At 46.2% G+C, this 13883-nt stretch overlaps 1 protein-coding gene across 2 annotated transcripts in view; it reads left to right on the top strand.

Annotated features, from left to right (window-relative positions):
- The window catches only part of LOC144755272 (uncharacterized), a 159442-nt gene that overhangs the window by 32920 nt on the left and 112639 nt on the right, over positions 1 to 13883 (top strand). For both annotated transcript variants that reach the window (XM_078644039.1, XM_078644040.1), the window contains exon 3: positions 4014 to 4103. In XM_078644039.1, the coding sequence (XP_078500165.1) occupies positions 4014 to 4103 (90 nt within the window). The remainder of the gene's footprint in view (positions 1 to 4013; positions 4104 to 13883) is intronic.

Below are 13883 nucleotides of genomic sequence, written 5' to 3'. Positions count from 1 at the left end.
AAAAGCGTATGTTACGTGACGAGCTGGGCTCGTCATGAGCGTGCGAGGAGGCTACCTCATGACGAGCCCAGCTCGTCATCAGCGTCGAAGGGGTTAAGGAGCCTGAGAGGGATGGAAAGATATGCAGGCAACAGTAAATGAAAATACACTATACAGCAGGAGAGGTGAACGGAGTGGGGGTCTCCAGGTTATTTATGTAATTTTTTATGTGTTTTTATATAGCGCAAACTTTACCTGAAGGTGTCAGAGCGCATTACAATAGAACAAGTTACATTACATAAGGACTTTAGAGTGTATGAAGAGCATAAAAGATACAAACTGATAAATTCTAAACTCAGATAAGAATGGTAGTAAGTACAAAAATTGACTGCAGATACAGCTTGGGTAGCGTGTGTCCTGGTGCACCCAGAGAGCCGGGCATGGAGACACACTCAACTGGCATGGACGGTGGGCGTCCTAGTGCCCCAAGAGAGAGACTTGCAGGGAGACACACAACTAGCATGGATGGTGGGCGTCCTAGTGCCCCAAGAGAGAGACTTGCAGGGAGACACACAACTAGCATGGATGGTGGGCGTCCTAGTGTCCCCAGAGAGCCGGGCAGGGAGACACACTAAACTGGCATGGATGGTGAGCTTCTGGGTGCCCGCAGAGAGACACACTACAGTGGCATGGGTGGTATGCGTCCTCGTGAACCCAGAGCGCTGGGCAGGGAGACACATTGCACTGGTGTGGGTGGTGTGCTTCCTGGTGCTTGCAGACCTCCCCTAGTGCTGGGATGCCCTTATGGGTATCTGCAGCACTTTACTAAACACTTTATCTTAACGTAACTTCAGGTTCACGCCACAAATACAGTAAGGTACTGGCAGCATTAGTGGGTTAGGAATCAAATACTAAAATAAGGCAGGTTGAACTCGGAGATCAACTCATCCATGTGTGCTGGGAAATGGCAACAAACACAGAAGAAGGTCAAACACTACATGCCAACCACACACAACCCCAGAAGAAAGACAAAATGTCTGCCAGTACTGCATCTCTTAAGCCCGTAACCACAGTCCACGGCTGCAGACAAGGTAGAACGAAGATAAGAACTAGTTAGGGGCACTATGCCTGTGAGGCAATTGCTGAAATAGCATGTGTTATCAGGGTCAAGTCAGGCATAAAACGATATACCTATATCACAAGTACTCACATATAAAACAACTACTGCCAAGGCACCCAGTGTCCAGGGCAGCAATTGTTTAGGTCATGTAGTGCCTCAGATTATGCAACAAACCGGTACATGAATCACATTAGCACTCATAAGCCATCCCAGATGCAACAGCACACACATTGCCATAAACGATTATCAGGTTCTAGGGTGTCTGCATGCCTTCTAGGTTGCATACAGTAGACATTTTTGCCTTGCAGGGAGGTTAGCTCCAGGGCCTACAGTGCTGAGCGCAGGAAGCACAGTGCCCATGTTAAACTCTTCAATGCAGTGCCCTAGGGGGTGGCTCTGGCACTGCCAAGTGTTGTAGGGCAGCTAAAACAGAATCTTTGAAAAGGTGAAAGTGGTGCCTCCTACAAGGTCTGACCCCAAGTCCAGAATCCTTAACAATAGGGGTTGGAGGCCGCAGCGTGCACTCCTCCTACAACATGGCACAGCTGTCCGTGGCTAATACTCCTATGGAGAGTGACAAAGCAGTGGTCTTCCTTCCTTTTATTGGTGTTTGGGAACAGCTGTCCCTCAGCACAGAGAACATAAAGCGCAGCGCCAGCTTAATTTAATATGCAGGCCCTCCACGCCAGACGCTATAACCCGGCACCAACTTACATCATTATTATTTTCCCAAATCATCCAACCCGGCCCCCCAGCTCACCGTGAGGGCACAGTGCCCACCCAACCAAACACGCACAGGCTTCATATTGTATTGAGATGGACACAGCAGTAAGCAAACTTCTACAGCAGCAAATATTAAAGGGCATTGCATGCTAGTTCCCATGACGGCCTTATGAAGCTGACACCATGATGATAGAAATACCAACACAAAAGCAGCGGCCGGTCAAGCAGCCGCTATGATGATATAAATATGAAAGCGGAGGAACGTGAAGCTGCCGCCATGATGACAAAAATATAGACATGACAGCGGCGGCTAGAGGAACTTTACCTGTTTGAAGCTGCTTCCTGTGCATTGTTCCTTAGGGCATCCCCCAACACTCTGAGGCAGTGTTCTTGTAGCTGTAAAGAGTAGTCAGCATGCCCGGCAATGTAAGTGAGGGAGGGGGGGTGCAATACCGGGGCTTGCTAACAGTGGAGGCCGTAGAGTGAAACTCATCAATTGGCTCCTCCGCCAGTGCTACTTCCATGCCCAGAGTTGCACAGTTACCTCTGCTGGTCTTGTTGAGGAGGGACTTTTTTCAGGCGGCCCTTACAGATGAGCTTTCTACTTTCGCCCTGCTCTCTACAGGTGCCGTGCTACAACATGAATGTGCACATCAAATTAAGTGAACACTGTGCCCAAACAAGGCGCCATTGTTAAAACCCGGGCTGCACCCTGCCCTCTCTCTGAATCACTGCTGCAAGCACATCAAATTAAGTGGACACTGTGCCCAAACAAGGCGTCATTGTTAAAACCCGGGCTGCACCCTGCCCTCTCTCTGAATCACTGCTGCAAGCAACAAACACCTTTCAACCAAACCTCACATGGATTAGCATGCTGAATACTGCTTCTGCTCTGCACATGAGGAGAGCAGGCGCTAAACGAGTCTTGTGCTTTCCTGTAACAGATCATCATTATTGGGTGCGTTAATCCAGACGAATCCACCAAGACTACAACTCCCAGCATGCACTGCTCTGTGCAATGCACGCACATGGAGCCGGAGACAAGGGGAGGAACCAGCCCCACCTCTGCGGAGGATGCAGACCCCGGAGAGTCCTACTCACTGCCCTCGCATCAGCCACAGCACTCAAGTGCCACGTCCAGCGGCCACTGTACCGGTAGAGCCGGACCGAGAGCACTGAAGGAAGTGACGCAAACACGGCCCGGGTGGCTCTTGGCGCCGGATGCGCTGCACCTGCTCCTGCAGAGCCGGACTCAGCGGAGTCTCCCCGTTCCACCCAGTCACCGCCTCTGCCATTCCACCCGGTCACCGGGGCCGGGCTCTTCCGCTGCCCCAGGCCTCCTGCCGCCCACTGGCACAGCGAAACGGACAGGCTGTGTCACCCAATGGCGCTAATGGAGTACAACAGGTGAGAGCGGGCCGAGTCGGAGAGCGTGGGCTGAAACGCTGGAGGGAGGGAAAGCGAAAGCATGGGGGTGTGGGTGTTTGTGCGTGTGTGTGTGTGTTTTTGTGTGGGTGTGCCAAATCAGTTATTGCCACGGGGGCACGTTAATAGGAAAAGCACAGTGAGACGGCTGCCTAAGCTAAATTGTCAAAAACAAAGCAGGAAGCTAATTAACGTGGTCTGGCGCCCGACGCCAGCTAAACACGTGCCGTCCTTTACTTGTGAAAGCTAGCACGTCTTCGTAAGCACGTTCACAACAAAGTAGCTACAGTCTCGAGCCTAATAAACGCAGCGCTGCGGCACCCATCAGTAGCTGTACACGTGATGCAAGCCCGTCTCTACAAGCACGTACACCTGCTCAAATCGCCGAAAGCTCTGCGCGTGCCCATCTCCTGTCCCACTTCCAAGGCAAGTCCACAACAATAGATCTCGCTGGCGACAGCGCTTCGCACTGCGTTCGCCAGGCGAGACCAAAAAATGTGCACCTTTCCCTGTGTGGACTATGTGACAGATCTTCCAGTGTAATGTAAGTCACAGCAAACTGAGAAGTGGTCTGAAATGTAAGATGCTGTCAACCTTCTGCCAGTTCAGTGTGGATTTTACTCTAGGCATCTTTCAGTAATTTCCTCAGTTTCGTGCTGTGAACTCTGACATTGCGTGATGGTTGCATCCCACATCTTTTCTATAATAACCCTACTGGAATGTATTTTCAATTAAGTTGTAAATTATTATGTTTTTTTTATTATAGGTCCTCTAATTGCCACCTCTGTGTTTTCTTTACGACCGAAGGAAAAAGAAGACGCAGGGCTAATGGGACATCAAAAATCCAATATACAAGGTATGATGTGAGTGTAAAAAAAAGTACATAGTCTGCAACAATCCCAGGGAAACGGTAATGGGTTAATTCCTCACAAAGAAGAATAAACATAAAACACTTTATTGAGTAACTTACACTTTAGAATAAGTTACCCTTTTGAGTAAGGTACTCCTTTTTGCTCATTCACAAAATTCAAGTGTAAGTTACTACTAAAAAAACAAGCATTGGCAAAGCCAATATATATCGCTTGTGCAATAGTTAGAGCTATTGTCATTGTAAATAGACAATGTCCTTTACCCATGTGTTATTGAGTGAAGTGGCTGTATGAGGTGTGGAGTGGAATTATGTGGGTTGGATTGGAATTGTTAGTTGTGGAATTGTGTGGGGTGGAGTGGATTTGTGTAGTGGAATTATGTGGCACGGGGTGCAGTGGAATTGTGTGGTTAGTAATTATGTGGTACTGAGTGTACTGGAATTATGTGGAGTGGGATTGTGTGTCATGGAGTGTAATTATGTGGAATGGTATTTTATGTTGTGGAGGTGTATGTAGTGAAGTTTAATTATGTGGTGTGCTGTTGAATGTTGTGGGATGATGTGGAATTCTGTATTGTGGATTGGATGGTAACACTCGATTTCCACTAAGAGATACTGGGTTGAAATAACATGGATTGGACGGGTTAGTTTTTACACGCCCCAATACTATTGCCTCAACACATTCGTGCTCTTGGTTGATGGAGCTGTTAAATATGGACGATTAAATAATAAGGTTTCCAGCGAGGAAAAAGGGGTGAAGGGGACTAATGATAGTGCTCGGGTTGTGCTCGTTTAAGGATTCTCGTGCCCTCCCTTTACAACCCCCTCCCCTGCTGTCCCACTCACCGCGTCTGCCGCAAAGCCTTCCTGCGTCCACCAGTCTTCGCACCAGTGGTCCATGTCTTCCCCGTCTTCTTCGCCTTGCTGAGCGTCGTCCTCGGTCCTCTTGCTTCCTGGGAATTCCTTCCGATACTCCGTCCTGTCATTATGGGCCTCGGCATCTTCCGGGTTCCTCCTCCAGTCCGCCCCTTCCTCCTGCGTCAGACCCCTAAATGCTGGCTGTCCCGCCTCTTCCGGCATTCCCTTCTGCTCCCATTCGTCCAGCTTTCCTTCGTTCTTTGTTGTTTCCTGTAGGACGGTGGGAGGTGGGGAAGTTCACTCTTTGGCATCCACTTTTTCTCGACTGGCGGGATCGGCGGAAAAAGGTATGTTTGGTTCCCGCTCTCGTAGTATTCCTTCACATCCTCCTTCCCTAACTTTCTTGCCTGCAAGAAAAAGATCAAGGAGATATCTGGATAGGAAGTCCCCATTGGTTTGTTCTTTTCCTTTCCGGTGTAAAGTGGTAAAACTTTAAGGTTGGAGTGTTAGAAACCATCTTAAGACCCTATCATTATGACCCTTGTACTTGGCCATCCACTCCAAGGGGGCATGATCAGTGAATAGGACAAACTCCTGCCCTTCTAAATAATAGCGAAGTGACTCTATGGTCCTTTTGATGGCGAGCGCTTCCTTTTCTATGACAGCATATTTTTTTTCTCGTGGAAACAGTTTTCTACTAATATATAGGACTGGTATTTCATGCCCTTGGGAATCAGTTTGAGACCATACCGCCCCCAACCTGTGTTCTGAAGCATCTGTTTGTAATATAAAGGGTTTGGTAAAGTCATGGCTGAGAAGGAAAGGTTTAGTAGTAATAGCTTGTTTCAACTGATGGAAAGCCTATATCGCTGTAAAGGAAGGATTATTCAGTTCCTTTTCTGTTTTAGCTTCTTTCTTTAGCAGATCTGTTAAGGGGTTGGCAATCTGTGAGAAGTTAGGGACGAAGCGTCGGTAATAACCCATAACTCCTAAGAAGGCCCTCAAGTCTTTCTTAGTTTTCGGGAAGGGAATGGCGGTGATAGCCTCCACTTTGTCTTCTTGGGGTTATATTAAACATTCTCCTAACAAATAACCAAGATATTTAACAGATTTGGTATCTAGTTTGCTTTTGGAAGGATTTATGGTAAACCCCTTTTTCCCCAGGGTTTGGATCACTGCTTTTAAATGGTGGGCATTTTGTTCCCACGTGTCACTGTATATAATGATGTCGTCAATATAGGCCACAGTGAATGCCTCACAGGATTTTAATACTGTGTTAATTACTCTTTGAAATGTAGCAGGGGCCCCATGTAGTCCAAAGGGAAGGACAGTAAATTGAAACAACCCTTTTGGAGTGGAAAAGGTGTTTTTCTCTCTATCCTCTTTATGTAAGGGAATTTGCCAATACCCTTTGTAGAGATCGAGAGTACTGCTGTAGCGGACCTTTCGAATTCTGTGAATAATTTCATTGACTCTCGGTAAAGGGTATGAGTCAAATTGTGAGATCTTGTTCACTTCCCTAAAGTCTATGCAAAACCTGATAGACCCATCAGGCTTTGGCACTAAAACAATAGGGGAATTCCATTCGCTGGAGGATGGCTCTATTATCCCCATTAGGAACATTTGTTCTACTTCTTGTTTTACTGCTTCTCTCCTAGCCTCTGGGATTCTATAAGGTCGCAGCTTCACTTTTTTCCCTGGGAGAGTATGTATTTCATGCTCCCTAACGTCTGTTTTTTCTGGCATAAGGGAAAATACAACTTGTAAGGGTTTTAAACAAGTGCATAACTCGTGTCTTGCTTGAACTGAGAGCTCAGGATCTATATGATGGTGATACAAGGGTTCGGTCATATCCGTGAGTCCCAGCAGGGTAGGAATGGGCCCTTCCCATTTTTAATAGATTGACATGATATATCTGAGAATGGGCAGACCTTTTAGGGTCTAGTTCCAGACGGTAGGTTACCCCGGTTACCTTTTCAATTATCCTGAAAGGCCCCTGCCACTGCCCTAACATCTTATGGTCGGAGCTAGACAACATCAATAAAACATAGTCTCCTATGCCGAAGGTACGGGTCTTAGTATTCTTATCATATTGGGCTTTTGAGAACATCGGGCCTGCCCCAGATGGGTTTTTACAAAACTGCTTATTTCTTGGAGGTGAGTTTTGAGACCCAGGATGTATTCAGGTAAAGGTTTACCCCGGTGTTCTTCTTCCCATTCCTCTTTTTCCATATCTAAGAGTGTACGTGGGGACCTTCCATATAATAATTCAAAGGGCGAATACCCTGTGCTCTTCTGCTGTTTAAAGCGGATGGCGAAAAGAGCCATAGGCAACATATCCTCCCATTTTCTAGTCTTAAGATCAAGGAGTTTTTTTAGGGTGGTTTTAAGGGTGGCATTATATCTTTCCACTAACCCATCAGTTTGTGGATGGTAGGCGGATGTTCTTAGTTGTTTGATGTTCAACTGTTGGCAAACTTGCTTCATCAACTTAGACACAAAAGGGGTGCCCTGGTCAGTTATGATTTCCCAGGGAAATCCTACTCTGGAAAAAATAAAAATCATAGCTTTGCCCATCTGAGAGGCGTTGGGTTGTCTTAGAGTCACAGCCTCGGGGAAACGTGTGGCATAATATACCAAGAACAACACATACCTGCAGCCACTACGAGAGGGAAGAAGGGGACCAATAATGTCCATTCCCACCCGGGTGAAGGGTTCTTCAATTATGGGTAAAGGGCAAAGGAGGGCTTTAGGGGGAAGACATCTACTATTCTTCTGGCAAGCAGAACATTCTTTACAATACCAACGGATCTGTTAATATATCCCTGGCCAGTAGAACTTATCTAGAATATCTCTCTCGGTCTTTTCCCCAACCAAATGACCCCCCAGCAAATGGTTATGGGCCAGAAAAAGGACTTCATCTCTATATATTTGGGGTACTAACAACTGAGGTTTGTGGTCCCTCCCTTCCTTCCTATATAGTAACTCTCTTCTTACAAAGAATTGGGGACCTACTTGATCGGGGTCTTCCTCTTCCTTGGCGTTGTTCCAGGCTTCCCTTAGGGTTGGGTCTTCTCTTTGCGCTATTGAGAACCCTGGATCGTATTGCCCCATAACTTCCTCTTGGGGTTGTGTCAGGGCTATTTGTGACCACATGTGTTTTTCTCTTTTCTTTTGCTTGTTACTTTTTCTGGCTTTACCTGGGGCAAACCCAAGGTCGGGCTCTTTAGAGAGTGGAGCAGTCTTTCTCCATTCTTCGGTTTCATCTTTTAGAAGCTTGTTTATGTAGGGATAGTCTCTTCCTAATATGAATGGTTCTGGGAGTTTTGGGATAAGTCCCACACGGAAAGGGATCGGTTCTACCGCTGGCTCATGTTGTACCGGAACCTCCGTAGTAGGGTATTGCCTATTGTTCCCATGCACACATTGTATGTTGACTAGACCTGTGGGTTGAGGGTTACCCCTGAGCATGGTTTGAGGCCTCATGACACTATGCAGACAGCCTATATCGATTAGGGCAGAACGGTCCTCACCGTTTACTCTCACTGTTTTGTGGTAGGGAAGGGGTTGCCCTTCTCTAGTGCAGTAGTAGGATCGTGTTAGTCCTACTTCCATCGGCTCTTCTCTTTGAGGGAATACCCTGGCTATGTGTCCAAACCCTCCACAATTAAAACATTGGGGTCCTGTGGGGATGGTTGGTCTAAAAGGGGCAGGTAAAGGACCAGGCAACAGAGTAACAGTCTCAGTTGTTTTTGTTACAGGGAGCCTATGGCTCTTTATGATAGTGTGTCCTGACGGTTTCACATGAGCTTCTTCTTTGCCCTTTTGTAGTTCCATGGCTCTACTAAAGGCACTGGCTATTTCAACTGTTCTCTCTATATTGAGCTGGATGTGTTGTTGTACCCATTTCTGTATGGGTGGATGTAGGGAAGTCGAATATTGTTCTAAATAAATTCTCTCCATGATTTCTTCTTTACTTGATCCCAATGGCTTGAACCATCTATCTGCCATGTCTTTTACTCGGTATGAGAGCGCTCTAGGCGTTTCTTGGAGTCCTTCCTTGATTTGCCGCAATCTTATACGATAAGTTTGCTCATCTATACCTAGTCTTACCAGGATGTTGTTCTTTATATCATCATAAGGGGTTAACCCCAGGGGGTTGGCTGCCTGGTAGGCTGCTTGCATATCTCCTGAAAGGAGGGGTCCTAAGTAATGACCCCATTTCTCCAGGGGCCATCTTGCGGCCCTGGCCATCCGTTCAAAATTGGAAAAGAAGAACTCAGGATCTTCTCCACTCAAATATTTTTTGTAGCACCACAGAGGGGAGGGTGGTAGGTCCACTTTGTTGGCTAAGGGTATTTGCTAACTTTCCGATTGAGTTCTCTTGAATTTGGCTGTGACTAGTCAGGGTTTGATGAAGTTTTCCCTCGTCTTCCTCTGCTACAGCCAGAAACTTTTCCACAATGCGTTCCAGCCTCTCTTGATTGTCTGCTATTTTCTGAAGTGCGGCCTCCATTTCCGCAGATCCCACTTCTGACACTACTTGTCTGAGGCATGGGCGGAAATAGAAACTCAGAGGCCTGAGTGGTGGTTGAATGGTTTACTTTTATTGAAGTAGGACAAATGGTAAAGATGATATTAGGTGAGTTTATAGTTGAGATGGTCAAGTGGTTCGTGCTTTAGGATGTCTCCTGTCTTCTGCCCATCATCTTCTGGTCTTCTGGGTCTGGGGATTGCCTTCCCGGAGTGTCTCCAAGAGAAGAAAAGAGCGGTCAGTGGTCTGTCCTGTCCTCAACAAGATTACCGTCACCACACCGAAAGTGAGGAGAAAATAGAAGGTCAGGGTGGAAGGGATACCCTTCCCTCTCTTAGGTAATAAAAAGGAAAAAGTAAGCTCTCTTTTAGGTATACTTCGCGGTAGGGATCTCTGCTCCCTTTCCTTTCAGTCAGGTAACACTCGATTTTAACTAAGGGATACTGGGTTGAAATAACAAGGATTGGACGGGTTAGTTTTTACACGCCCCGATACTATTGCCTCAACACATTCGTGCTCTTGGTTGATGGAGCGGTTAAATATGAATGATTAAATAGTAAGGTTTCTAGCGAGAAATAAAGGGTGAAGAGGACTAAGGATGGTGCTCGGGTTGTGCTCGTTTAAGGATTCTCATGCCCTCCCTTTACAACCCCGTCCCCTGCTGTCCCACTCACTGCATCTGCCGCAACTCTCCAGAGTTGCGGCGGCCTTCTAGCGTCCTCCAGTCTTCGTACCAGCGGTCCACGTCCTTCCCGTCTTCTTCGCCTTGCTGAGCAGCGTCCTGAGCCCTCTTGCTTCCTGGGGATTCCTTGGGAGGTGGGGAAGTTAACTCTTTGGCGTCAACTTTCTCCCGACTGGTGGGATCGAGGGAAATAGGTAAGTTTGGTTCCCGCTCTCATAGTATTCCTTCACACACCCACTGACGAAGTACATAGGTCTGACTTTGCTATTGTACATGCATAGATAGACAACATTAACACAGAGAACAGGCATATGGGCGCATAGGTGAAAATTACGGGTGCGCATTCACACAAGTAAACATGCATAAAAGCACACATGCACACACACACCAGCAACTGAAGTACATCATTTCATCCAAGGAGTTAAAGGGAACTAAATTATACATGATAGTTCACCCTAAGACACATTTGTATAGCAGGTTAGCTAGATGGAAACAAAGGAAAAAGTGATGCTATTTAATGATTGCCACATGGTTTATATTCCCTGAACATTTAGAAGGGGTAAATGTCACAAATAAAAAAAGACTAGTTTAGTTGGGTTAGAATATTTCCTTTTTTAGAGTTTCTGCTTAATCCAACATCAAACCCCTCTTTAAAAGCTCATTAATTTGTTACTTCATAAACTATGAAAATAATTCAGTAGTGTAATGTCCCTCCCATATATATATATGTTATGTGCACACATCAGGTTTGAATTCCAGCAGACTGATAAAACGATTCCTACCACGCGATTAATACTAACATGTTTCGTACAGTACTTGGAAGGCACAATACCTCCCTGCAAGCACTGCATGTAAATAAGCTCTGAAATTAATTTCGGAGACCAGTTTTATGTTACAAGCTGCTCTATATCTTACAATAGAACGAATTTCCTAAGTTGCAGAGCAGCACCAAAATGAGAAGCAGGCACCAGAGCACTAAGTAAACTAAGGTGTTTTGGTGACCTCCATGTAACAAAAAACAAAAAAAAACCTGATTAATAATTGCTGTCTACTATGTTGAAAATATTACCTCAATTCGTAGTCCTCCTTTTCACAGACCCAACAACATGAGGCGGACCGTCTCATGTTGGTAGGTCTGAGACAAGGAGGATGCAGAAAGAGGGGTAAGGGACCTTAAGTTATTTGCACGGCGAAAAAAAAACATAATAGCGGGCGCGCTGCGCTGCGCTAAATATAAATCGCGGCGAATGAATACATCCAAGTAATGTGTGCAGCTAAATAAATAAATAAAAGCGGGTGCTGTGTTAAACAATAAGCGTCTCACCTGAAGGCATATAAGTTATGCGCGGTGCTAAAAAAAAAAAAATGCGGGCGCGTGCTAAATATAAAGCGCCATGCCCAAATACATCCAAGTTAAGCACATGGCTAAATAAATAAAAATGAGTGTCATGCTAAATATACAGCGTGGCGCCCAAAGACATACAAGTTATGCGCGGGCTAAAAAAGTAAATAAAAGCCGGCACCGTACTAACTATAATGTGCGCCGCCCAAATACATACAAGTTATTTGTGGCCTTAAAAAATAAATAAAAGTGGGTGCTGTGCTAAATGTAAAGCAGCACCGAATACTTACAAGTTATGCGTTTGGCGGATGTAAAGCGGGCACCTTGGTGAAAAAATTAACAGCGCAGGGGAACACTAATAGGAAATAAAGTAAACAAGTAGTCCCCAAAGAACACATAACCCTAGTGTAAGGAAACTGTAGTTGGCCGGTGCTCCTCACCTAAAATCGGAATTGATGTATGAGTATGCTAACCAATTGGGAGCCAGGAAATAAAAGCAATGCAGGAGTGAACAACAGGCGGGATTACTCTCCTCATAGAGGTAACAGCATGTCTTGCAGACAGCGCATGTACACTGCAGCCCGATTTGCATATGGCCATGTCTGAACTTGGGTGGCAGAGTGGGCTAAAGAACGGTGATGGATCAAACCCAGATCTGTTGACTGGGTGTGAGTGTTTAATTGGTTCAGATGCTCCGTCCATCACCACCCCCTTTTGTACTGCTTTGTTCGCCATAAGTTTGGCAGGGTATGCTCAGACGGCAGTCCCTTGCTCACTTTGCCACTGGATTCAAGCAAGCCTGGCTGAAGACGGCTGTAATGCCAGAAACCGGTCCTAGGAAGCTTGAATCCGGTCCAGGGAAGGCATGGCTTGGCAGTTCGGGCTGAAACTGTTACCATGAGGCACAGGGTCAGACTGATTTGCATATGGCCATGTCTGAACTAGGGTGGCAGAGTGGGCTAAAGAACGGTGATGGATCAAACCCAGATCTGTTGACTGGGTGTGAGTGTTTGATTGGTTCAGATGCTCTGTCCATCACCACCCCCTATTGTACCGACCGACAAACAAGCAGGAAAACAGGAGCATATTTTGTTTCATGCGGAGCAGAATTCGATCTCCCAAAAACACAGAAAATAAAAAAGAAAGGAACCACAACCAATAAAAATGGATACGGAAAACGAGCAGGCTCTTGACTATAAAGTTCTGCAATCAATAAACAGTGTGAGCATTGGCCAGAGGTAAATGCTAACTGTTTTTGCTCTGGCTGCCTACTGGCAAAAACAAATTTAGTTGTACTGCAGCCACCCTAGCCGCCACTCTGAAATAGCCAGATTTCTTTTCATGATCCATGATGGGGGGAGGGTGGTGCGGAATGAAGGAATTGATGTTTTTTGAAAAATGCAAGCCTGTGTGTTTCTGACTGCTTTTGCTGCAGAGTGCATGCTAAGAGTAGGATGTATTTCAGTGGCACTAAAGTTTGTACTCCAGCCCCAGACATGAATAGTAAAGAGCATAAGCAGTCCAGGACCCAGTGCACAATCTGCCTCCAAATGCCTAGCAATAACTGTGGTACACTGTTGCACCTACTGGAAGCAGCACCTGTAACTTCGCTGAATCCAAGAAAATATGAGGCAGGAGGGTGTTTGTGTTTCTGAAAGTTGCTAAAGTTATAGTAGTCTGATGCCCTGTTGGTTGGTGACGATGCTTTAAGTCTCTCGCCCCTGGAAGTACACAGGTGATGCTGTGTCTATATTGCAGGGTAACAGGACAGCAAGTTACTGGTTATTCTGAAATAATTGGGCAAAACTCTTTATAGTCAAGATCCCACACATTTGCCTGCTGCACATGCTGTAAGCTATTTAGATCACTCTGTCAGTGGTAATTTGTTTTGCATGTCAACTATGAAATGGTAAAAATAACCTTGTCCTCAAAAGCCAAATTCCTCGCACACCAAGTACTCTGGCGTCACATGAGGCCATGTCTGAACTGGGGTGGCGCAGTGAGCTAAAGAATGGTGATGGATTAAACCCAGATCAGTTGCCTGGGGGTGAGTGTTTGATTTGCTCAAACGCTCCCTCCATTATCCCCTTTTGTATCGCTTTGTTCGCCCTAAGTTGGCAGGGTATGCTCAGACGTGAGTCCCTTGCTCACTCTGCCACTGGATTCAATATAGCCTGGCTGATGAGGATTATGAATCCGAAACCGGTCCCAGGATGCTTGATTCCGGTCCAGGGAAGACATGGCTTGGCAGTTCGGGCTGGACTGTTCCCATGAGGCACAGGGTCAGACTGATGTGCATATGGCCATGTCTGAACTTGGGTGGTGGAGTGAGCTAAAGAATGTGATGTATTA

Source organism: Lissotriton helveticus, chromosome 5_1 (assembly GCF_964261635.1).
Source record: "Lissotriton helveticus chromosome 5_1, aLisHel1.1, whole genome shotgun sequence".
In the NCBI taxonomy this organism is placed as follows: Eukaryota; Metazoa; Chordata; class Amphibia; order Caudata; family Salamandridae; genus Lissotriton; species Lissotriton helveticus.
The sequence above is the reverse complement of the archived record's forward strand: the minus strand, read 5'-3'. Positions and strand labels throughout refer to the sequence as shown.